This window comes from Sceloporus undulatus, chromosome 3, assembly GCF_019175285.1.
Source record: "Sceloporus undulatus isolate JIND9_A2432 ecotype Alabama chromosome 3, SceUnd_v1.1, whole genome shotgun sequence".
Taxonomy (NCBI): domain Eukaryota; kingdom Metazoa; phylum Chordata; class Lepidosauria; order Squamata; family Phrynosomatidae; genus Sceloporus; species Sceloporus undulatus.
The window spans coordinates 906,741-930,151 of record NC_056524.1 but is presented as its reverse complement, the minus strand read 5'-3'; the positions used below and the strand labels follow the sequence as shown (position 1 = coordinate 930,151).

Sequence of the window (23,411 nt, the reverse complement as noted above, 5' to 3'; positions counted from 1 at the left end):
ACTAACTGCTCCCTCCCAGAGGGCCTTCTCTGCAATGGCTCCCAAACTATGGAACGGCTGGCTGGACAAGATCCGTCAAATTGCCAGCTTAAACAGCTTTAAAGACGCTGTCAAGACGGATCTCTTCCGGCAGGCCTTTCCTGAATAAAGTGCCCGGCCACAGAATGACTGCCCCCCGCCCGCATCATGGATTATTAGTCCACCACTCTGTCCTGTCTGTCTGTCTGTCTGTCTCTCTCTCTCTCTCTCTCTATCTATCTATATATATAAATTCTGTTTTAATAGATATTTTAATTGTAACATGTTTAATCCTGTTTTAAGGTAAATTGGGACATAATGTTGTGAATGTGGATATTTTAATATGTTGTGAGATGCTTTGATTGTCACATCACAGAAAAGCGGGATAAAAATAAAAGTTTTATTTTATTATTTTTTTAGTTGTCAGGTTAGTCCGTTAGGAACTGTGAGAGGAAAATACATAAAGAGGGCCTCATGTTGGAAATGAAATTGGACTTCGGTGGTCAGCTAAACCATGAAGGATGTTGTACAGAACATTACACCCTTAAAACACTCATCCAGTAGCCATAGAATCGTAGAGTTAGAAGAGGCCCCAAGGGCCATCCATTCCAACCCCATTCTGCCATGCAGGAAATCTAAATCAAAGCATCCCTGACAGATGGCCATCGAGACTCTGATTAAAGACCTCTAAGGAAGGAGAATCCACTACACTCTGAGGAAGGAGTGCATTCCACTGTTGAACAGCCCTTACTCTCAAGAAGTTCCTCCTAATGTTGAGGGGGAATTTCTTATCCTATAGCTTACAGCCATTGTTCCATGTCCTGTTCTCTGGAACAGCAAAAAACAAGCTTGCTCCCTCCTCAATATGACATCCCTTCAAGTATTTAAACAGGGCTATCATATCACCTCTTAACCTTCTCTTCTCCAGGCTAAACATACCCAGCTCCTTAAGTCGTTCCTCATAAGACATGGTTTCCAGACCCTTCACCATTTTAGTTGCCCTCCTTTGGACACATGGCTCCAGTTTCTCAACATCCTTTTTGAATTGTGGTGCCCAGAACTGGACACAATATTCCAGGTGGGGCCTGACCAGAGCAGAATATTTCCCTTGATCTAGACACTATATGTTTATTGATGTAACCTAAAATTGCATTGGCCTTTTTAGCTGCCGCTTCACACTGTTGACTCATGTTCAACTTGTGATCTACTTGGACTCCCAGATCCTTTTCACACAAATAAGTCTCTCATTCAGCCAGGTCTCCCCCATCAGAACAGTGCAATTTGATGTAGAGGACTGTGCATTTCATTTTTCCGCCTTAAGTTCAGTACCTTACATTTCTCCTGTTTGAATTTCATTTTGTTAGATTTGGCCCAGCTTTCTAGTCTATTCAGGTCATTTTGAATCTTGATCCTGTCCTCTGGGGTATTAGCTATTCCCCCTAATTTGGTATCATCTGCAAATTTGATAAGTATGCCCTCAATTCTGTCATCCAAGTCATTGATAAAGATGCTGAATAGCACTGGCCCCAGGACAGAGCCCTGTGGGACCCCACTGGTCACTTCTTTCCAGGAGGAAAAGGAGCCATTGCTGAGCACCCTTTGGGTTCGGCCGGTCAACCAGTTACAAATCCATGTAGCAGTTGCCTTATCTAGCCCACATTTTACAAGCTTCTTTACAAGAATGTCATGGGGAACCCTCTCAAAAGCCTTACTGAAGTCAAGGTACTGTATACTATATCCACAGCATTCCCTTCATCTATCAAGCTGGTAATTTTATCACCATAACAGAAACTGTTTTACCTCTTCTGAATGTAGAATTAAAGGCTTCGGTAGCGAACGTGGCCAAATCATGTGAGAGTGGGTGTGTTGAGCTGAAGAGATTAGCAGTCCTTGTAAACCTGGGGGTGTGTTCTGTATGTTTCCCAGAACATGATTGTGAGTGCTCTGTGTGCCTTTTTTTCTCCTCCAGTGAGGGCCTCTGTGGCCTTTATGGCAACCATAGGGCTGCTTTTCTAGTTCAGTTGTCTGTCCCATAAGATATTGCCAAGCCTCAAGTAATTCCCCTAGCATTGGGTCTAAACAAGTACAGTCAGTCCTTCGTATCCACTAATTCAAGTATGTACAGTTTGCAAATACTGACTATATATATAGAAATTTCAAAAAGCAAATCTTGATTTTGCCATTTTATATAAGGGACACCATTTTGCTATGCCATTGTATTTAATGGGACTTGAGCATCCACCCATTTTGTTATTCACGGAGGGTCTTGGAACCAAACTACAGGAAATATCAAGGGCCCACTGTACTATTCAAAGTGGTAGTCATAGACTTGTGCCAGTCCCTGAGTCAGGGGCTTCTAGACCCTCACATGTTTTCAGGAAAGAAGGAAACACTTGTACCCAGTGGACAAAAATTTAATGCCCATTCCTGACACATTAGAAAAATAATAATTGTCTGTCCTCTACATCAGATTGCACTGTTCTAAACTAAGTGAGGTTTTCTGCTTGACTAATACCCAGAACCAAACTCCAACACTGAGCACCTGTGACCTGTAAAAATCTGCCTGACCTGAAACTATTCCCTGGTATGCAGAATGGCCATTGAGTTTTGTCAGAGAAAATAGTAGTAACCTCTCATTTCTCAAACATCCTCTCATGTCTGCAGGGTTTATTTGGAGCAGCGCAGCCTTCGCAGCCAGGAGGCCTTTTTGGAACAGCCGCCAACACGAATACGGCCACTGCCTTTGGAACTGGGACAGGGCTCTTTGGAACAGCCAGTACTGGATTTGGAGTTGGCAGCTCGGTAAGTTGGTGAGAAGGTATGGAGTCTTCTTAAGGACATAGAAGTAGCTTGTTCTCTTTTGCCTTATGGCACAGCTTATTAGTGGTTTTCCTACCCTCAAACATGCCTCTGAGGTAGAAATGGCAATATAGGTAGTCCTTAGGAATGCCCCACAAAGTTGTCAATGGAAGGTTTTGCTAATAAAGAAACCTAGTATGCCTAAATACCAGCAGATCGTTCATTAAACAATGACTTGACAATCCTTTAAGAAGTTATGGGATTCCATGCACTCTTGTCACCCCACCCCTGAAGCCTTTGAAGCACCAATTCTGACATCTAGATTGTGGTTAGCTTAAACTGCTCCTCCTTCTCTGAAAGGGGTAGCCTTAAGTTAAAACCGGTTTAATAACCAAGATCTTAAACTACATGGCTCATTTAGTGTTACTGCTTGGTGCTCCAAGTGGTTTAAATATAGCTTAAGCTCTTGGTTAGTAAACCTCCATTAAATCACAGTTCTCCATTTTGTATGCAAGAAGCAACTGCAGTTAAAGCTATCCAAGATTAGTAGGAGCACACAATCTGAAGGCTCATCTGCAACTAGCTAAACATGTCCATTTTTAATTTTCAGTCCCTGTTTAGCAACAAGCCTGCTGGGTTTGGAACCACAACCACCAGCGCACCCTCCTTTGGAACAACGACAACTGGACTTTTTGGTAACAAATGAAGCAGACGCTTTCCCTTTGGTGTATTTATGTTAATCTTTTTGGCTGGTGGATTCAGTATCCCAAGGCTTTCTGTGGGTTCAGTTGGGCTGAAGAGTTCTAGGTATTGGTCTTGCCAGGCCAGCTGTGCTCTGTGGGGCAGCAGGGAAATTCTCATTTTCGGTAGATCTGTTTTCTTGTGCAGGAGTTTTGGGCTCCAAAATATAAATTTGCTTGTTCATTTGATCACTTGTTTTGGGATGAGGAAGGTAGGATCTTATTTCTTGTAGGCTTTAGGAAGGAATCAGCTGCTGGGGCAACACTTGGCCTAGTTCAGTATCTTGCCTCAGAAGAAGCAGATGTAGACAATTCATGGGGTTGGTCTCAGTTCTGTCTCATCTGAATGTTAATCTCTGTTTAGGTTTTTATTTGACTGGAGCAGGAGGGGTTCAGGGAGGAAGGGAGAGTAGTCTTTCCAATCCATTAGCAGGCTTTTCCCCTGGTTAAAAACCAAAGCAGGTAGAATCATTCTGGAGAATAGTTTGAAATTTTGTTTGCTAAACCATTTTTGTTCCTTGGTCAGAGATTGTTTCTCCAAGAGAGGTCAGGCGGGGTGTTCTTTTGCACAGAGAAAGCAATTAGTATGTCAGGTATTCTTAACTTGACATATTGAGTTGTTCCTCAAGTCAAGGCTGAACTTGACTTTGGTCAAGTCCCAACAACATTGCTCTTGGCAACTGGCGGAAGGCAGCTGGAGAGAGTGAAGGCTCTTGTGCTTTTAGATTCCCTCCCAGAAATGTTTTTCCTCCTTTCCTATTTGGTGACAGACAGGAATGTAAATCTTTCACTATTTTTTCCTTGCTTTCAAGAGCAAATAATTTTATATACCCTCTGACTGTCCCAGTTTGGCAAAGACCATCCTGATGCGTTTTAAAATGTTCCAGTTTCTCTCTCCCTTCTTCCCATTTTCTATCTTTGTCCTCAGCTTACTTCTGTTGCTGCAGAATTGAAGTCATAGGGAAAAAGTAGTTTGCACTCACTTAAATCAGCAGCAGGAAGAGAAGAGGAGGGGCAGAATTTTCCCCTTCTCAGAGGCTGAGTGAGTTTGCCTGGAGGCTTTGTTTTGGTTTTGTTAATAACTCTTTACCTTTTTGACCATACTGTCTGATCTTTGGCCACACATGTCCATCTGTGAAATACTGGAGAGTATGTTATGTTTGAGATTTTAGGCAAAAATTGTGGGGATAGAGTCTACAAAAAAGCTTTCTAGAAATGCACATAGGTTTCTTGTGTAGAAGTCACATACAAACACTCTTCCCCCCCCCCCCCCCCCCCCCTTTCTCTCAACATAGATTTCAGCATGTTTGTGTCGGGATAAGCAAATACTACGTAAAAACTGCACATGCATGCTTCTATGTTATTCTTCTGGCAGGGTTTCTATAACATTTGAGCATTTTGGGTTGGTTTGCAGACCTGTTCCTTTCACACTTGTGACAATCCCCCCCCCCCCTCATGTTCTGACAAAAGAGAAGGGAAGGGACTGATAGTGCACCTTCTCGAAGAAGTTCCTGAGCCACTCAAGAGTCTTTCCCTTTGTGAGAGTCCTCCATGTAGGCAGCCAGCGCTGTTTTCCCACTTGCATCATCTGCAAATAGAGGACTTTACAGACCCTCAGGCCAGCTGTGCATACTAATGATAGCAAATTGGCCAAGTGCAGCGGTGCTTGTGCAGAGAAGTGTCCTGGATATCAATCCCTCTGCCGATTTTCCACTTGTAGGTTTTGGTGCAAACACCACTGGGAACAGCCTTTTTGGGAATAAGCCAGCCACGGGGGCCCTGGGAACTGGACTCGGAACAGGATTTGGGACAGGTAAGGAATGGGAAGGTGCCAGCACTGGACCACCTGGCTGTCTCTCTCTACTCCCTACTCTGTAGACTCTTGGTCAGCATTCTGCATACCACTCACTAAGCCTCTTGATACACCAGTAGTGAATGGATAACCATCAAAGTTATTTCTTAGTTTTGCCAGAAGATAAACTTATCCTAGTACACCCAAGCATCAGATCTCTTTTCTGTGGCATTTTCATCTTAGCTTTCTGACTTCCAAAATTGATGTTGTCATATACTACAGTACTTCCCTTTACTAGTCTTTTAGAAGCAAATAAATACATAAATGTAGCTCCCTAGTTTCTTAAGGCAGAAGAGTGTGAATTCATCAAGCATTCTGTATGCGTATGCTGGCATTGCCTCCCCTGTCACGAATACATAGTCATTGTAGATGCTGGATCCCCATAAGTTGTGTATAGATTTTAATTGTTTTGAATTTTACTGAGATTTTAACTGTTTTTGTCTGTGAGCTGCTTTGGGTGCCTATGGAGAGAAAGGTGGCATACAAATTAATTAAATAAATATTAAATAGTACTCTTTAAGATGGAAGACTTGACAATTTTTTCCAGTGTGCCAGCAACAGGTGCTGTATTTCTGCCCATGTTTTCTTCTTTCTTGGAAACTCTTCAGGGTCAGGCAGCTGTTGGCTTTTGGACTGGCACTGGTCCTGGTTCCCCTCCCCATTTTGAGTAGCCCTCTACATGACTGCAAGGTTGGGTAGTTATGACTAAAAGAAAGCATTCCCTGCTGCTTCTCCTTCACCACCAGCTCTTTGTTATGTAAGAAATAACAGCTGTGAGTTGGAATTCAAAGACACAGCTGTGTAGCCTGGAATATCAGTATGTAAAGGGATCTTGTAGCACCTCTGAGGCTGACTGAGCAAAAGACGCTGTAATGTAAGCTTTCGTAGACTTGTTCTACTTCCTTTGGTTCTTCCTGGGCACTAGTTCACTCTATACATCTGAGGAAGTAGTCCAAGCCTATTAAAGTTTAAATTACAACTTTTTAAATTCAGTCTCAAAGGTGCTAACAGCTGTGAGTTGTTTCTATTAGTAACTGCAGTTAATATTTCTCTCTGGGAATTATTAAGTTTAATGGGCATCATTTTAAAAATGTGTCCTTTAAATGTAATCTGGTTGTTGCATCTCCTGCAGAGCAAGAGTTGGTGAATGGGGGAGGAGAGGGGAGAATTGTGCCTTAAGAATTATGCTTTATGCCATCCTTCTCTGATAGATCCTTAGGGAGGGAGGGCATGAATACATTTGTTGCTGCTGGACATCCATGATGGTTTGCCAGAAGCACATCTGTTTCTCTCCCCTTCTGTAGCCCTCAATCCAGGGCAGACCTCGTTGTTTGGGAACACCCAGCCAAAACTAGGAGGCACACTGGGGACAGGAGCATTTGGCACCCCTGGATTTAATACATCAACAGCCACCCTTGGCTTTGGAGCTCCCCAGCCCGCTGTGGGTAAGTACATCTTAGCTGACAAGCAAATCTTTTGATGTTAAAGGGGAGAAGTATCTCTTGTCTGGGAGCCATGGCTGCCTTTAGTTTGGAAAAGTTAAGCAGAATGGTTAATAATAGTGATCCTTTGGAGGTCTCTCTCTCAGAGGTCTGCCATAAGTCACAGCCAGAAAGAAAGAGAACAGTTTATTTTGCTAATGTTAGGGCTGCCTCAAGGCACCTTTTCATTGCCGGTGTGGGAGGCAATTGCGCCTTGGCAATGGTTCTGGGTTTCATCACGTAGTTTGTGTTGTTTCTGCTACAACATCTTGTGAGACTCCTACATTAATTTAGACAGATTTCCCTACTGATTCTGTAGCAGTGTCATGTTAGAGCATCTTCAGCTCTTGCCCTTGTAGGTTGGTGGAAGGGAGCCATTGGCCCCATACAGACAGGCCAAAATAAAGCTGCTTCGGGTCACTTTTGAGGTATGCTGTTTAAATGATGCATGTGTACTAAGAGTCCAGAAGTTGCTCCAAAGCTGTGCTCTAATCCTTAGGACTGGATCGTGGCTTTGGTGTGGCTTCTGGACTCTTAGTACACATGCATCATTTAAACAGCATACCTCCAAAGTGACCCGAAGCAGCTTTATTTTGGCCTGTCTGTATGGGGCCATTGTCAGGTACTCAGCTTTCGCTTTCATATAAGAGGAATTGGGTTTCATCTCATTTTGTCAGGACAGTCATTTGGAATAGGTCCTAAGTGTACTGTCTGAAATTCAAACCTTCCATAGGATAGAAGTGTCTTGCAGTTGTTTTAGTTAGGCTGAAATAGATGGGAAAACATGCAAGGCCCTTTTGGAGGAGCTGGGTGTTTGTTCAAGTTGTTTCTGACCTAAGGCAAACCTGTTACAGGGTTTTCTTGGCAAAATTTGTCTAGACAGGATTTGCAATTGCCTTCCTATGATGTTGAGAGAGTCTAGGGTCACCGAGTGGGTCACCATGACCAAGAGGATTCTAACTCTGTTCTCCAGAGTCCTAGTCCTTCGACTAGAGTCCTCAGTGGTTGAACACTTAGAGCTACCATGGAGAAACAGAAATGTACAGATATGTGAATTGTGGGTAGTAGCGAGCCCTAGCTGTGTGAGACAATGAGGGAGGGAGGCAACACTACTACCCAGTGCCTTCCTGCCTTCTCGCCTGTCTTGCTTCCCTCCTGGCAGGGCTTGAAAAGCTCTCTCCATTCCCACTGGTTGTGAGATGAGGAGGACAGGGGGCTGTCCCTTTGGTGGTGGCAGCAGTGCCCCTTGCTTTGCACAGCAGTCAGCTGGCCAGAGGTGTCTGCCTTGGCCACACCTGACTCCTCACCACCTCCAGTTTGTGCTTCTCGGCCGAGGATGGAAACAGACATGAACAGTCCATCCTCAGATGAGAGAAGTACAAGAGGCCCAGCTGCACGAAGCTGTGCATCTTTGTTAGCAGTGGATGCTGCATTCTCTTATGTGAGAACCAAAGGGAGAATGACCGCAACCAGGAGAAGCATGGCTTCGTGCAGCCAGGGGGTCACATCTCTCTTGGCTGAGGAAGAAGTATCCATCTCCTTCCATGGCCAAGAAGCATAAACTGGTGGTAGTATTCAAAGATAATATCCATGTTAGTCTGTAAAATCAGTATGAAGAGAGAGACTAACTGAAAGAAAGAAGTTAGCAGCATGAACTTTCATAGACTTAAGTCTACTTCCTCATCTGAGCAGGCAGACTTAAGTCTACAAAAGCTTGTGCTGCCAGTGTCTTTGAGTTAATTTCAGAGGTGCTACAAGATCTGTCTACATGCTGGCTTTGGTAGTGACCCAGGTGTCTAACCAGGCAGATGCCGCTGAATGGTTGTGAAAAGCAAGTTCTGGCACTGCTGCTCCCTCGTCCTTGTCCTGTGACCATCGGAGATGGAGAATGACGTGTGGGAAGAAGAAAAGGAGGGAGAAGGAGGAACTGCCAAGTGATAGTGTTGCTTTCCTCCTTCCCTCCCTGCCTTGCATAATAAAAAGGCAAGAAAGGGCCCTGGGTGTCATTGCAGCCCATGGATCACAGGCGAGTGAAACTGCTGTTACTATTCCTGTAGATATGAGAGTCATACTGTAGGCTGTAGTGATGAAATTTGCCATTTGCAAGTAGCAGAGAGGCCATGACAGCTAGCTCAGTTCTCAGCTGAGCTGTGTGTGTAGTGGGACAGTGACAGCTGTGTGAAATGTTCCAGTCCTGCATGCTTGTGACCAGGGCTGGTGGTGATGGTGATCTTTAAGGTCCTTGCGCCTGAACATGTATGGTCCCACAGTACAGTGGGACCTTGGCATCTGCAGACTTGCCATCACGGATTTCGGCATTCTTGAACAGCAAGCCCCCATTGTCCACAATGGTGGCACATGCATGTAGCTACACTGCCATTCGGGGACAAAGGGACTTGAGCATCTCTGGATTTTGGTATCCACAGGGGGGAGGGGGGTCCATAGATAACGAGGTCCCATGTATTTGTAACAGGGACAAGCTTCATAACTAGCCAGCTAGATGAACAGAGGGAGGCAAAAGAGCCCCCTTTTCTCTAATTGCTGCTCATCCATGGTCTATCCCAGGTGCCTTCTTATTCTAGTGGAAATCTGCAGTGTTCTTAGCTGCAGCTCAGTCTGCCTCAAATCTCTATAAAGACAGAGACAGGAGGGGGTTTCTTTTGAACCATCCTGGCATGTTGTTCTTCAGCTCACTCTGGTTAATCACATTGTATACAAAACACAAGGACATGGGCTGGCAAAATTAAATGCACAGCTGGTGTGAGAGTGCCTTTGTCTCCTGGGTAATTCAAGCAGTGATGGGAATGGAAAAGCTTGCCATCGCTCTTCTGGTCGCCTTCCACAAAGACCTGGTTTCAGGTATGATCTAAGCAGACCTGCTTGCCTGGCCTGTGAAGTGCCAGGCAAGCAGGTCTGCCCAGATCATACATGAAACCAGGTCTTTGTGGAAGGCGACTGGAAGAGCGATGGTAAGGCTTTCCGTTCCCATCACTGTTTCAGGCTTAGACAGTTGAGAGATGCTTCTTGGCGGGGATAACTTTACACTTCTGGGGCTTTCTGTACAATTGTACAGTTGCAGGCATCTACTCTTCAGTGGCATCTTGTTCTGTCGCTCTTGCTGGACGTTGTACTAATGAGAGGTTTTCTTTTTCAGCTTTGACAGACCCAAATGCTTCTGCAGCCCAGCAAGCAATTCTTCAGCAGCACCTCAACAGCCTGACTTACTCCCCCTTTGGAGATTCCCCACTTTTCAGAAACCCCATGTCTGACCCCAAGAAGAAAGAAGAGGTAAGCAGGGAGGGGATTTGCTTGGTTGGCTGGCTGGCTAAGTGAAGATGGTTGTGGTGGGAACATGACAGAGAGGTTTTTGAAACTATACCTGGTATGAAGAAAGTCATAGTTTCTCTCTCCCTCCAGTAGCTGAAGAATGTGTGATTGCCTGATGAAATAGTTTACCAGCAGATTCAGATGAAAATACTTCTTACACAAAATTTATTTAACAGAATTTGCTGCTCCAGAGTGTGATGATGGCTTCTCAGTTGAAAGCCTCTGAAAGAAAATTAGACAGATGCATGGAGGGGAGGGTCTTTGCTTCTGTGTGTTTTTAAAACAAACCAAAAATTGTCCTGAGGCAATGTTGAGTGTCTCGCTTGTCCTACTCCTTTAACTTGCTTGGTATCATGCTTCAAGGAAGTTTAGAGTTCCTTAATCAACTTCATGCTGAGCACGTAGACATGGTGTTTTAAAAGTGCATCATTATCTTGCAAGCCTTACACAGCTCTATAATATTGGCGTAGGTGCTCTGTCTTGTGACACAAGGGAAACTGAGCTTGAAAGACTGGCAGATTCAGAGGCATGGATCCCATGTCATTGTGGATGCCAGAGCAGAGTTGTAGGTGCAGTGAATGGACAAAAGAGAGCTTTTGTTGATTTGCCACGTTACCAGATTTGGAGCACCTTCCATCATAAGAGTGACTTGCCAAAAAGTAATGCTGGCAGTGTGGATGGCAGATATGGTTTGGGTGGGTTTGATCAAGACCAGCAAAAGGGCCCAAACTTGACTCAGGCTTGCATCCTTCCGAGGAGGGAGCTAAAATGAGTACCCAGACTGTTGGGGGCAAATTAGCTTACTTGCTAATTAGCTTACTTGCTGTTCACCGCTATGATCTTTGGAATAGCAGTATATAAATAAAACAAATTATTATTAATTATTATTATTGTATAGATGGCATCGTAGGAATCAGTAGATCCTTCTGAGTGTTCCTGAAGCCAAGAGAAATGTCATTGCAACTCTGTACTTCTCACAGTTGGAAAGATTTGTGCGTGTTGTCTTATGAAACCACCTGAGCATAGTTAGTGGGATAGTAGTCTTGCATCCAGTTTGCACATTTTGCTCACTCCTACAGTTGAGATTTCTGCAAGGTTACCAAAAGCAAAACTCCCTGGAAATCACTGCTGGAAATGTGCACCTTTATCCCTGATGTTGATGGTGTTGTTAGGCTGTCAGATCAGCTTCAACTTAGTGCAAACCTATGTATGAGAGACCTGAAAGACCCCTGTGATCTACAGGCCTACTCAAGTCTTAAATTCAGGGCAAGTGAGTCTTCCTTGATCCAGTCTAACCATCTGTAATGAAGTCTTCCTCTTCTCCTCCTGCCTTCCACTTACCCCAGCTCTTACCATCTTTTCCTGGGGAATTATATTTTCTCATGCTATGGCCAAAGTATGACAGTTTCAGCTTAGTCACCTTGCCTTATTGGAGATTTTTTTTTTGCCTTTTTGGCAGTCCAGGGTATATATAGAACTCTCCTCCATCACTACATCTCCAGTGAATCCAGCCAGCCCAGGAGCTGATAGGATTGTGGCTAAAGCCTACATCTTGTCTTTCATTTTCAGAGGCTCAAGCCAACCAACCCGGCGGCCCAGAAGGCGTTGACCACTCCCACCCACTATAAGCTGACCCCTCGCCCTGCGACCCGAGTGCGTCCAAAGGCTTTGCAGACAACGGGCTCCTCCAAATCCCACCTCTTTGATGGCCTGGATGACGATGAGCCTGCCCTCTCGAATGGGGCTTTCATGCCCAAGTGAGTGTTAGGTCCTTTTGTGAGTTAAACAGATTTTGTGGGGTGGGGAGGAGGGCATGCCTTGACTGAATGATTCTTGATAGGCTGAAACTAAAAGCAGTTCAAACATTTCATGCTCTAAGTGTGAGATGGGAAACTTCCACTGGTTCTGGTACAGCACACATCCACTTCCCCTAGTTTCAAAGGAAATAGTACTTCTTTTTTAGAAAAGGGCTCTTCAGCTTCTGAGGACCAATTTTTTATGTTTTGGGGGGGGGGAACCCTCTCTAAACGTAAAACAAGTTGTGTGTGTGCATTTGGGGGGGGGGCATGCCCTGGAAGATGTGAGGGACCTTTTAAGTTTTTTAAACGTTACATTTTGGAGGTGGGATCCTGGGTTCCTGAGATGCTGTGCCCACAGACTTTGGCTGTACTTTGCCTCTATTTTGAAGGATTCCTTTTTTGCATGTGACTCTAACAGATTAATAGTGTGGTGTAAAGATGTTATACAGTACATTAGACTGGAGCCGTAGCTGAAAATGGTTAGAGAAGAGATCCACTTTTAATTCTATCATGCCACATAGAACCCATTGTGAGATTATAGATCAAAGGATAGGGAGCCAATTCCTCCCCACCCGCAACATCTTTAGAGGACTGAAACCCTTCCTCCCATTGCCCCAGAGATGCCCAGCACCCTCTAGATTGGGAGGACAGTCTGACCCCCATATCCACAGGATCAGTAACTGCAATTTCACACCCCTGTGTCTGGGGAAAACGGGTCTCTCTAGGCATCTGGAGGTCCTCCAGCACAACTCTATGGCAAACTTCCAACAGAAAATAGTATTCACTGTTAACAGTGGTTTCTGCTTATCTGCAGTAACCATGAAATGAATCCCCTGCGAAAATACTGGTCAGACTGTACTAGGATGCTGCTTCTTTCCACTGTGGCCTGTTTTAAGCCCAAGACAGTCCTCTTTTTCCACAGGAAGTAACTCCAAAGTCAGCTTCTACATTATTTCCTGTTGGAAGGGAACTCTTCTCCTTGGCTTAAAATGATTCAGACCAGGGCCATAACAAAATTGTCCCTAGTTCTGTCTTTTTCTCCTTTGTCTCTCTCTCTCAAAATATATTGTTGTGATAATTTTCCAGTTCTTAATCATTTTGGGGTGTTTTCACCTTGCATCAAAGAAAGCAGCTTTAAAGTACCAAGAAATAAATGGCAGTCCTCTTCACTGAGGGGCAACCCAGTTACAAGCCCGCAAATGATGTTTCCAGGGTGGGCCATTGGCACCATGGGCCTTAGGCCATGGTCTCCTTTCTCACAGATGTTTTTGGCCTTGGTCTTTGTTTCAGGAAGAGCATTAAGAAGCTGGTCTTGAAGAACCTTAACAGCAGCAGTCTCTTCTCTCCTGTCAGTGGTGAAGGCAACGACCTTGCTTCGCCCCTGGAGTACCCAGAGAACGGAGAACGGTATGTCTGTCTGCAGTGCCTTCCCATCTTAGATTTTCCTTCCTAACAAACTGATTTTAAGGAATTCAGAGACATAGCTGCAAAGGGATCTTGTAGCACATGGGAGACTAATTGAGCAAAAAATGTTGTAGTATGAGCTTTCGTAGACTTAGTTTTCTTCCTCAAATGTATGAAGTGAATGGAAGCCCAGGAAGGCACACTACACATTATAACACTAGTTAACGCCCCAACCTCATGATGACTCTCTTGGCCAATTTATCACATCTCTTTGGATCCCAGCCAGCGCACACCACACTCAGAAATTCCTTCCATCATTCATTGGGTCCTCCTCTCACCCTGACTTTAGGCAATGTATTCCTTCCTAGTTTTGTCCCTCAACAACTATACTAAGAACTGAACTTTTCACTTCCTCACCATTTCTGTAAGTTTTACATTTCTATGGCTATTCATACAGTCTTGTTCTGAAGATCCTTCCTGGCCACCAGTTCATTCCATACATATGAGGGAGTAGGTTGAGCCTGCTAGAGCTTATGCTACAACTTCTTTTGCTCAGTTAGTCTCAAAGGGGTTACAGGATCCCTTATTTTAAGGAAGTGGCTCCACTGCAGTTGTGATGTCTCTGACATTGGCAGATCTTCTCTGTTAACAGCCAGAAAGACTGGGCCTCATCCAGTCTTGTGTGTCGCAGCAGGCTCAGGAGGAAAGAACACAAGCCCCCATTGTGTTGTGATAATAGTTGTCTTCTGCAACTGGTGGCCCCCTAACAGCTGCCTGGCATTCTACTTGAGCTGTGATTTGGGGGGGGGGGGGAGCCTGGAAAGCAGGGAGGTCTGTTGGAGGGGGATACTAATGCAGTATTCTTAGCCCTTGGGGGGGGTTATGGACACCTTTGTGATTCTGAGGAAAGAGTTTGAGCCTTTCCTTCCAGAAAAATACACAAACATGCATGTGTGTGCACACGTGTATTGCACTGCAGATTGGTCTCTTTTTACTACAAGAGGGGAATTAATTAATTTTAAATTTCATTGTGACAAGAAAGTCTGTCAAAGTAAGTTGAAGGAAGTAAAAGGGGGGGAAAGCATTTCTATACCTGGCCCATAGAGCCCTGAAGCCCCAGTGCTGGTGTGTTCTTCCTAGCCATGTGCACATCCTAACTCAGTGGTCTTTTTAGTGTAGGGATGGGTGACTGTCATAGGTTTGGGGGCTGCATGGGCTCTCCAGCCCCCAACCCTCTCCTGGCTGATTTAGGCTCAAAATAGGCCCTTTTTAACAATAGGAAGTGGCTCTGTGATTGCTTCCTGTTTTTAGAAATGCCTCTCCTGGCCCTAACATAGACCAGACAGGCCTACAGACATGGTGAAATTGCTGACTACACAACATTTCAAGACAAAGGGATTTTATTGGGGGTGTGGAATAGTTTTGAATCCTAGAGATCACAAAAGTGCTCCACATTTTCCTCTTCAGCTTCAGTGCAAATTGATTTCCTAAGGCAATCCCTGCACTGGCTGGTAAGGATCAGGGCCTGATAGTCCAGCACATCTGGTGGCTCCCATTTGGGGGAAATGCTGTGTCTCAGGCCTCACCACAAACTTCCCCATTGCAGGCAGACTAAATCCTGTGGATATCTCCTGTAACGGATGACACTCAAATTTTTCTGAGCTCACCTGCCTTTTCCAGGCACAGTACAGTTAATCCTGCCTCAGCTTTCAAAAATCTTTGAGTCATTGGATTTGTTTTCCTATTTACTTTGGCTTAAATCACAAGAAAGGAGATTCCACCTAAACATTTGGAAGATCTTCTTGATTAACTTTTGACAGTGGAATATGGACTCCTTCGGAGGGTGGTTGACTCTCCTTCTTGGAGGTCTTTAAACAGAGGTATTTAGCTGTGTATTCCTGCATGGCAGAGGGGTTGGATTAGATGATCCTTGGGGAACCCTTCCAACTCTATGAGTCTGTGATTCATACAAAAACCCTTGTGTTTTAAATCCATTAAAGAGTAGACAGCCCATGATATAGTGCTTTGGGTGTTTTCTTCCTGCTGCTTCAACTGTATGTTGTCTTTAGGTTAAGAAACTTGTATACTTATGTGGTCTTTGGATTATGAATGTCACTTCAACTGTATGTTGCTTTTCAGCTATGAGAGCTGGAATCCTTGATACCCATCTCTCACAGGCAGCGGTTCTCTTGAGTGCACTTCTTGCTTATACCACAGTGAATTAGTTGTGCCTTGTTCTTGTGACGTTCTTTTTCTCAGATTCAGCTTCCTCTCCAGGTCGATGGAAGAGAACCATCGGCAGGACGGGGAGCAGGAGGAAGAAGACACCTCTCGCGAAGTGACGCGGTTCTACTCCAACCCCATCGCCAAGCCCATCCCACAGAGTCCTGAGAAGGCCATGCACACGCATCACAACAATGTGGACGACACCATCATGGTCCTGAACGCAAGAGCACCTCTGCGGAATGGGCTGGAAGGCAGCAGTGAGGACATCTCCTACCATGAAGAGTCCCTGCAGGATGGCCACGATGAAGAGACGCAGGATATACACCATTCGCATCCTGCTGGTGAGGCTTGGGTTCTTCGGGGGCATGACTCTTTTTTCCCTGTTAGTTTGGGCAGTTCTGAGGATGAGAGAAGCTAGCCATGGTGTCGCACGGAGGAGGGCTGAGTAAAGGGCATATAGATGTTGTGCTGAAAGGGTCCCTCAAATTTACTGGCTTTGTTTTACAGGGCCCTTTTCTGAACTGTTAACCCTGGTCCAGATGTTGGGCGGGTTTGCTCTTTGAACTCTCTATGTATCAGCACATTCATGGGTCTTTTTCCAATGATGAAAAATTGCTCTTGGAAGCTTGGATTCTTTCCTTGTTGGAAAAATGCTTATCTGAATCCTGTCTCTGGCTTTCAGAATATTGTTTTTGTGACTTCAAGCTATTTCCAAATTATGGCAACCCTAAGGCAAAACTGTCACAGGGTTTTCTTGGCAAGATTTGCTTGGGCAGAAGCTGCCTTTGCCTTCCTCAGAGGCTGAGAGAGTGTAACTTGTCCAAGGTCACCCAGTGGGTTTCCGTGGCTGAATGGGGATTCAATACCTGATCTCCAGAGTCCTGGTCCAACTCTCAAACCACTCCACCACGCTGCCTGTCCTTCAGAGTGTAGGTAACTGTTTTTATGTTATGTGAGGTCCCAGGTCTGTACAGCTCAGTGTTACTGCCCCTGACAGTGCCCAACTAGTGAATACATTTTTGAACCTCTTAGTTGTACTGGCCAGATATGTCTTCTTGTCATCTTCTCTCAGTGGAGAAGGAGAGTAAACACTGAGTCAGGATCTCTGCCAGCAGGCTATGCCTGGAGGATTTTAAAAAACAAACTGATACTGCAAAGATTCTGGAGTGGTTCAGGGGCTGCAAGGTTTGTTTAACTGTCTTGAGTCCCTATACCAGGAGGAAGGCTGGATATAAATAAAGAAATGGAAACAGGGAAAATCATCAAAAAGGAATTCAAAGAAATAGCAAGCACATGTAGGGGTAAAGTCAGAAAAGCTAAAGCGCAGAATGAACTCAGACTTGCTAGAGAGGTTAAAGACAACAAAAAGGGCTTTTTTGGATACATCCGCAGCAAAAGGAAAAAGAAGGAAACGGTAGGGCCACTTCGTGGAGAAGATGGCAAAATGCTAACAGATGACAGAGAAAAGGCAGAATTCCTCAAGACCTTCTTTGCCCCCGTCTTCTCAGAAAAGGTAAAGGGTGCTCAACCTGAGGATAATGGAGCAGAGGACAGAATAGGGGAATTTCAGCACAGAATAAGTAAAGAGATAGTAGAGGAATACCTTGTTAATCTAAATGAATTTAAGTCTCTGGGACCAGATGAACTCCATCCAAGGGTATTAAAAGAACTGGCAAATGTAATATCGGAGCCATTGGCAATAATCTTTGAGAACTCCTGGAGAAGAGGAGAAGTCCCAGCAGAATGGAGGAGGGCAAACGTTGTCCCCATCTTCAAAAAAGGAGAAAAAGAGGATCCCAACAATTATCATCCAGTTCGTCTGACATCAATCCCAGGAAAGATTCTGGAGCAGATTATTAAACAGAGAGTCTGTGAACATCTAGAAGGCAATGCCATCATCACAAAAACTCAACATGGGTTTCAGAGAAAGATGTCATGCCAGACAAACCTAATCTCTTTCTTTGATAAAAGATAAAAGCTTGGTAGATAGAATCATAGAGTTGGAAGAGACCTCAAGGGCCATCCAGTCCAACCCCATTCTGCCATGCAGGAAATCCAAATCAAAGCATCCCCAACAGATGGCCATCCAGCCTCTGCTTAAAGACCTCCAAAGAAGGAGACTCCACTACACTCCGAGGAATGAGTTTGTTCCACTGTCAAACAGCCCTTACTGTGAAGAAGTTCTTCCTAATGATCAGGTGAAATCTCTTTTCCTGTAGCTTGCATCCATTGTTCTGGGTCCTGTTCTCTGGAGCAGCAGAAAACAAGCTTGCTCCCTCCTCAATATGACATCCCTTCAAATATTTAAACAGGGCTATCATATCCCCTCTTAACCTTCTCTTCTCCAGGCTAAACATCCCCAGCAATCCCCTAAGTCTTTCCTCATAGGGCTTCATGGTTTCCAGACCCTTCACCATTTTAGTTGCCCTTCTTTGGACACATGGCTCCAGTTTCTCAGTGTCCACTTTGAATTGTGGTGCCCAGAACTGGACACAATATTCCAGGTGGGGCCTGACCAGAGCAGAATAGAGTGGCACTGTTACTTCTCTTGATCTGAAAGGAACACTGTGGATATAGTAGATCTTGATTTCAGTAAGGCCTTTGACAAGGTTTCCCATAACATTCTTGCAAACAAGCTTGTAAAATGTGGGCTAGACAAGGCAACTGTTACATGGATTTGTAATTGGTTGACTGACCAAAGCCAAAGGATGGTCAGCAATGGCACCTTTTCATCCTGGAGAGAAGTGACCAGTGGGGTGTCCAGTGGGGCTCTGTCCTGGGACCAGTGCTATTCAGCATCTTTATTAGTGACTTGGATGACAGAATTGGGGGCATACATATCAAATTTGCAGATGACACCAAATTAGGAGGAATAGCTAATACTCCAGAGGACAGCATCAAAATTAAAAATGACCTGAATAGACTTGAAAGCTGGACCAAAGCTAACAAAATGAAATTGAACACGGAGAATGTAAGGTACTGCACTTAGGGAGGACAAATGAAATGCACATATATAGGATTATGGGGGAAACCTGCCTGAATGAAACTACGTGTGTAAGGGATCTAGGAGTCCAAGTAGATCACAAATTGAACATGAGCCAACAGTGTGATGCGGCAGCTAACAAGGCCAATGCGATTTTAGGCTGCATCAATAAAAGTATAGTGTCTAGATCAAGAGAAGTAATAGTGCCACTCTATTATGCTTTGGTCAGGCCCCACCTGGAATATTGTGTCCAGTTCTGGGCACCACAATTCAAAAAGGACATTGAGAAACTGGAGCATGTCCATGTCCTATGAGGAACGACTAAGGGAGCTGGATATGTTTAGCCTGGAGAAGAGAAGGTTAAGAGGTGATATGATAGACTTGTTTAAATACTTGAAGCAATGCCATATTGAGGAGGAAGCAAGCTTGTTTTCTGCTGCTCCAGAGAACAGGAACCAGAACAATGGATGCAAGCTTCAGGAAAAGAGATTCCACCTCAACATTAGGAAGAACTTTCTGAGAGTAAGGGCTGTTCCACAGTGGAACAGACTCCTTCCTCAGAGTGCAGTGGAGTCTCCTTCTTTGGAGGTCTTTAAACAGAGGCTGGATGGCCATCTGTCAGGAATGCTTTGATGGAGAGTTCCTGCATGGCAGAATGGGGTTGAACTGAATGGCCCTTGGAGTCTCTTCCAATGCTACGATTCTATGAAATAAATAAATATTTGGGCTTGTTGATCAGTAAATCGTTTTAAAGATACCTGTCCAGAGCATGACATTGTGCTGAGACATAGGCGCGTTACAGATCGGCCCCTTGAGGTGATGTCATTACGCGCGAGGGGTGGCGCTTCCTGACGCGTCTTGCCCCTCGTGCATAATGAGTGCATCAAAATGGCGGCGCCCTATACAGATGGGCGCCGCCATTTTGACGTCACGGATGCACAGCGTCCAGACGTCACGTACCGGAAGTGGCGCTGTGAGTGTGCGCCTCATGCTTTGCAGTGCCTCTTCCGGGGCCCAGGAAGAAGTGCCATTTTGGTGCTTCTTTGTGCTGCGCCCGGGAACCACGCAGTTTGGCTGCTGCGGTTCCTGGACGCAGCAATCGGCAGCGGCACGAGACCGCCCGGTTTGGGCAGTTTGTAATGCGCCATAATGTTTTGCCAAGAGTTTTTGGGTGCCATCTCTTCCAGATCTGTGATTCCACCAGCACAGATGGCAGTTTTTCTGTGTATACATGCTATAACCAGTCCATCAGTGGGTGGCCATCCTTCTGCCAGTGAGCCTCCCTATCCTTAGTGCTCCTTGGATGAGAGAGAGGCTGTCTAGCTCTGGGGTTCTGCTTGCAGAACTGGTTGCTGATGTTTCAGTGGCACAGCCTTGCGGGAACCCAGCTTCATTTCCACACCACAGTGGGATGGCAGAGTAGCACTTTGTAGGGGGTCTGTGTACATCAGATGGAAACCTACAAATGCTTTGAACAACTCCAGACTCCAGGAAGTTGTTCCTCCAGTTTGTGCATTCAAATTAGCAAAACTAACTGGTTTTCTTTTAACTTGCACTCTCATTGAATTACTGTACTGTGTTGGTTACCGAAGAGGGTGAGAGGTGTGCTGTTTAACCCAATTTTGGTTCTTCTAGGAATTGTTTTAACCCGGGTTGGGTACTACACCATTCCATCCATGGAAGAACTAGCCAAAATGACCAGCGACCAGGGGGAGTGTATCGTGACGGACTTCACCATAGGCCGCAAAGGTGAGAGCCTGTCTCTGCTTGAAGGCCTTTCCTGCAGCAGCTGCCTCTGCAAGATCTCCTGTAACCCTCACTCCTGGCTTGAAGGAGTTGAGCCCAGGCCAAGGAAGAGGACTGGAGGTTGGCTACCTTAAGTGTAGCACTCAGGGAGACTCCCAGACCTCTGGATCCAGAGGCTCTGTGATTTTCAATCACTGGGTGGTGAATGTGTTGCAGGGGTCACACCCCAATCGCTGCCCTCTGAGTTCCACATCCATATTTTATATGTTGCTCTTTTGTCTAAGTCAGAAGAGTTCAAAGATCTTCTCAAGGGTGTCTTTCCTACCCAATTGCTCTTTCCAAGGTTTCTTTCCTCCAGAAGTTTGAGTGAGAGAAAGGTTCTCCCACCTTTCACACCCTCAATCCTTGAAAACTTGTGCCACTGTGCAACACCTAGAGTTGTTCCTTTTAAACCCATCAGCTCTGTGCTAAATTGTGGTTGCAGATTATAATTAGCCACTAAAGTACATGTGGCCAAATTGTACACAGGATATACACTTATGACTGAGGTGAGGAACAGGGAGATGAAATATTCTCATCTGCCGGCAGTGACCCAGAAGGAAGCTTTCCCCATCCTTCCCCATCCCCACCCTCTGCATTATATGGATGCTAGCACCTGTTGTGCCTTCTGAAGATGCTCTTGTTTGCTTAGGCTCAGGCTTGGGTCTTTGTGTATTGTCCATCGCTATTTCACTGTTGTATACCTTTTTAGATATTAGTTTCTCATGAGCAGTCTAGCAATTAAACAAACAGGCTTTCTGTGGCAGAGGCCAGAGTTGGACTCATGCTGTGGAGGACCTCTTCCCTCTAGGCTATGGCTCAATCTACTTTGAAGGCGAAGTCAGCCTCACTAACCTGAATTTGGATGAGATCGTGCACATCCGCAGGAAAGAGGTCATCGTCTACCCGGATGATGAATTGAAACCACCCATTGGAGAAGGCTTGAACAGGTAATGGCAGACCTGTCTTGTAATGTTGGCTCTCATTCCCTGATACAGTGAATGTCCAGCCCTGTTTGTTGGATTATTTGTGTTCTAGAGTGCTGGCCTTCTTGTTTTTAACAGGCGAGCTGAAGTCACTTTAGACGGAGTTTGGCCTACAGACAAAACCTCACGTTGCTTGATCAAGAGTCCCGAACGGCTGGTAGAAATGAACTACGAAGGCAGGCTGGAGGCTGTCTCTCGGAAGCAGGGTGCCCAGTTCAAAGAGTACCGCCCTGAGACTGGTTCATGGGTATTTAAGGTAAGAAGTAAGTGGCAAGATCCACAGTTCATGGGTAGATGCTCTCAGAGCAGTTTACAGCTTCCTATTTTGACAGTTCCCTGCCCTCAAATTTACAGTCTAAAAACACATAACACAAAGGAGAAGGTAGTGGGGAAAGGGGATCAAGTTCAACAGATGCTGCTGTTTCTTCTCTCCCAGCAAGGCCAGGGTCTTAGCAGTTAAAATGGAGGGAGGGTGTTGAATCTTCCTCTGGGCCTAGGCATGATGGAGCTTGCCTGCCTCTCCTTCTCTCCCTCAGAGGCCAGCATGGTAGCATCTGCTCCATGTTCTCACAGCCTTGTTTTTTACACTGTATTTCAACCATTAAATTTTTATAAATTAGTCTGTTTATAAATTACTGTTTTAAAAGGGGGGAGGCATTTTTATAGGATCGTTCAATTTTTTTAATTTATCTTTTTCTTTTAAAAAAGTGTACTTTTAGTCTGTGCTGTGAGCCACCTTTGTTCCCATGTTGGGAAGGAAGGTGGGATATAAAATAAATAAGGAAAATAACACTTCAAAATGGACTCTGAAGGAATGAGGGGCTATTGTTTCATTGGTCCTTAGAAAACATAACATAATGCAGTTGGTTATGCAAAGTGCCCCATGCTTTAGCTTGAAGCTTGAGGCAGTGGCTACAGGCATCCACAATCTCAGCTAAGTAAAATGTTGCCTCAGTGACCTCTGTGGGCTTTTCTTCACCTTATGAAATTGTTTGTGGCTTTTGTGTCTTTGCCCAGGTGGCTCACTTCTCAAAATACGGCTTGCAAGATTCTGATGAAGAGGAGGAGGAAGGCCACCCCTCAAAAGTGGAGGCAAAGAAATTAAAAACAGCTCAAATTCCCCCAGCAGGCCAGTTGATGTCTCAGCAAATGGCTCTAAGTGGAAAGCCAGCAGCACCCGCCAAGGTAAGAAAGAGGAGAAGGAGAGGAGATGGACTGGGACCTAACGGGAAGAGTGACATAGATAGCGACAGGGCTTGAGGCTACATCTGTCCATCTTGAAAGCAAAAATAAATAAATTATATGTGTTATTTCCCCACCACCGCCTGCTTTGATCCACCACTGCAAAGAAAAATTGCTGAAGCCATTCCTTTGGGTGATAAAGATGGAGTGGGGGAACATCTGGAACTGGCCGGTTGCATTTCCTTTGGCTCTGTATTGTAGTGGGACAGAAAGAGAAGAACTTGGAGCCAAATCCACTAGTGGTTCTCCTTCCACACTACACAAGGACAACACACTGATCCCACACTTTAACTGGCATTGCTGGAGATCCTGCACTGAGCAGGGGGTTGGACTCAGTGACTCATGAGGCCCCTTTCAACTCTATAATCCTTTGACTCTATGAATCCTGAAGTTTGCAGTTGGGAGGGAGTCACCACAGCTCTCTGGCCAGGGAATTCTGTGTTCTTGTTGTGTGCATTCAAGTTGTTTGCGACTTAATGGTGACCCTAAGGCAAAGCCTATCATGAGATTTTCTTGGCAAGAATGGTTAGAGGGGGCTTGTTTGTGCCTTCCTCTGAGGATGAGAGTGTTACGGGCCAGCAGTCACCCGGCGGGTTTCCGTGACTGAGTGGGTATTTGAACCCTTGGCCTGTTACAGACTGCCAAAATAAAGCTGCTTCAGGTCTCTTTGGAGGTATGCTGTTTAAATGATGCATGGGTCCTAAGAGTCCGGAGGTCACACCAAAGCCACACTCCATTCCTAAGCACTGGAGGGCAGCTTTGGTGCAGC

At 45.1% G+C, this 23,411-nt stretch overlaps 1 protein-coding gene across 1 annotated transcript in view; it reads left to right on the top strand.

Annotated features, from left to right (window-relative positions):
- The window catches only part of NUP98 (nucleoporin 98 and 96 precursor), a 72,641-nt gene that overhangs the window by 29,938 nt on the left and 19,292 nt on the right, over window positions 1–23,411 (top strand). The window contains 12 exon segments of the mRNA XM_042458150.1: window positions 2,683–2,820; window positions 3,428–3,512; window positions 5,278–5,370; window positions 6,714–6,854; window positions 10,045–10,178; window positions 11,787–11,974; window positions 13,307–13,423; window positions 15,680–15,987; window positions 20,265–20,378; window positions 21,226–21,364; window positions 21,479–21,656; window positions 22,418–22,585. Coding sequence (XP_042314084.1) covers window positions 2,683–2,820; window positions 3,428–3,512; window positions 5,278–5,370; window positions 6,714–6,854; window positions 10,045–10,178; window positions 11,787–11,974; window positions 13,307–13,423; window positions 15,680–15,987; window positions 20,265–20,378; window positions 21,226–21,364; window positions 21,479–21,656; window positions 22,418–22,585 — 1,803 coding nt within the window.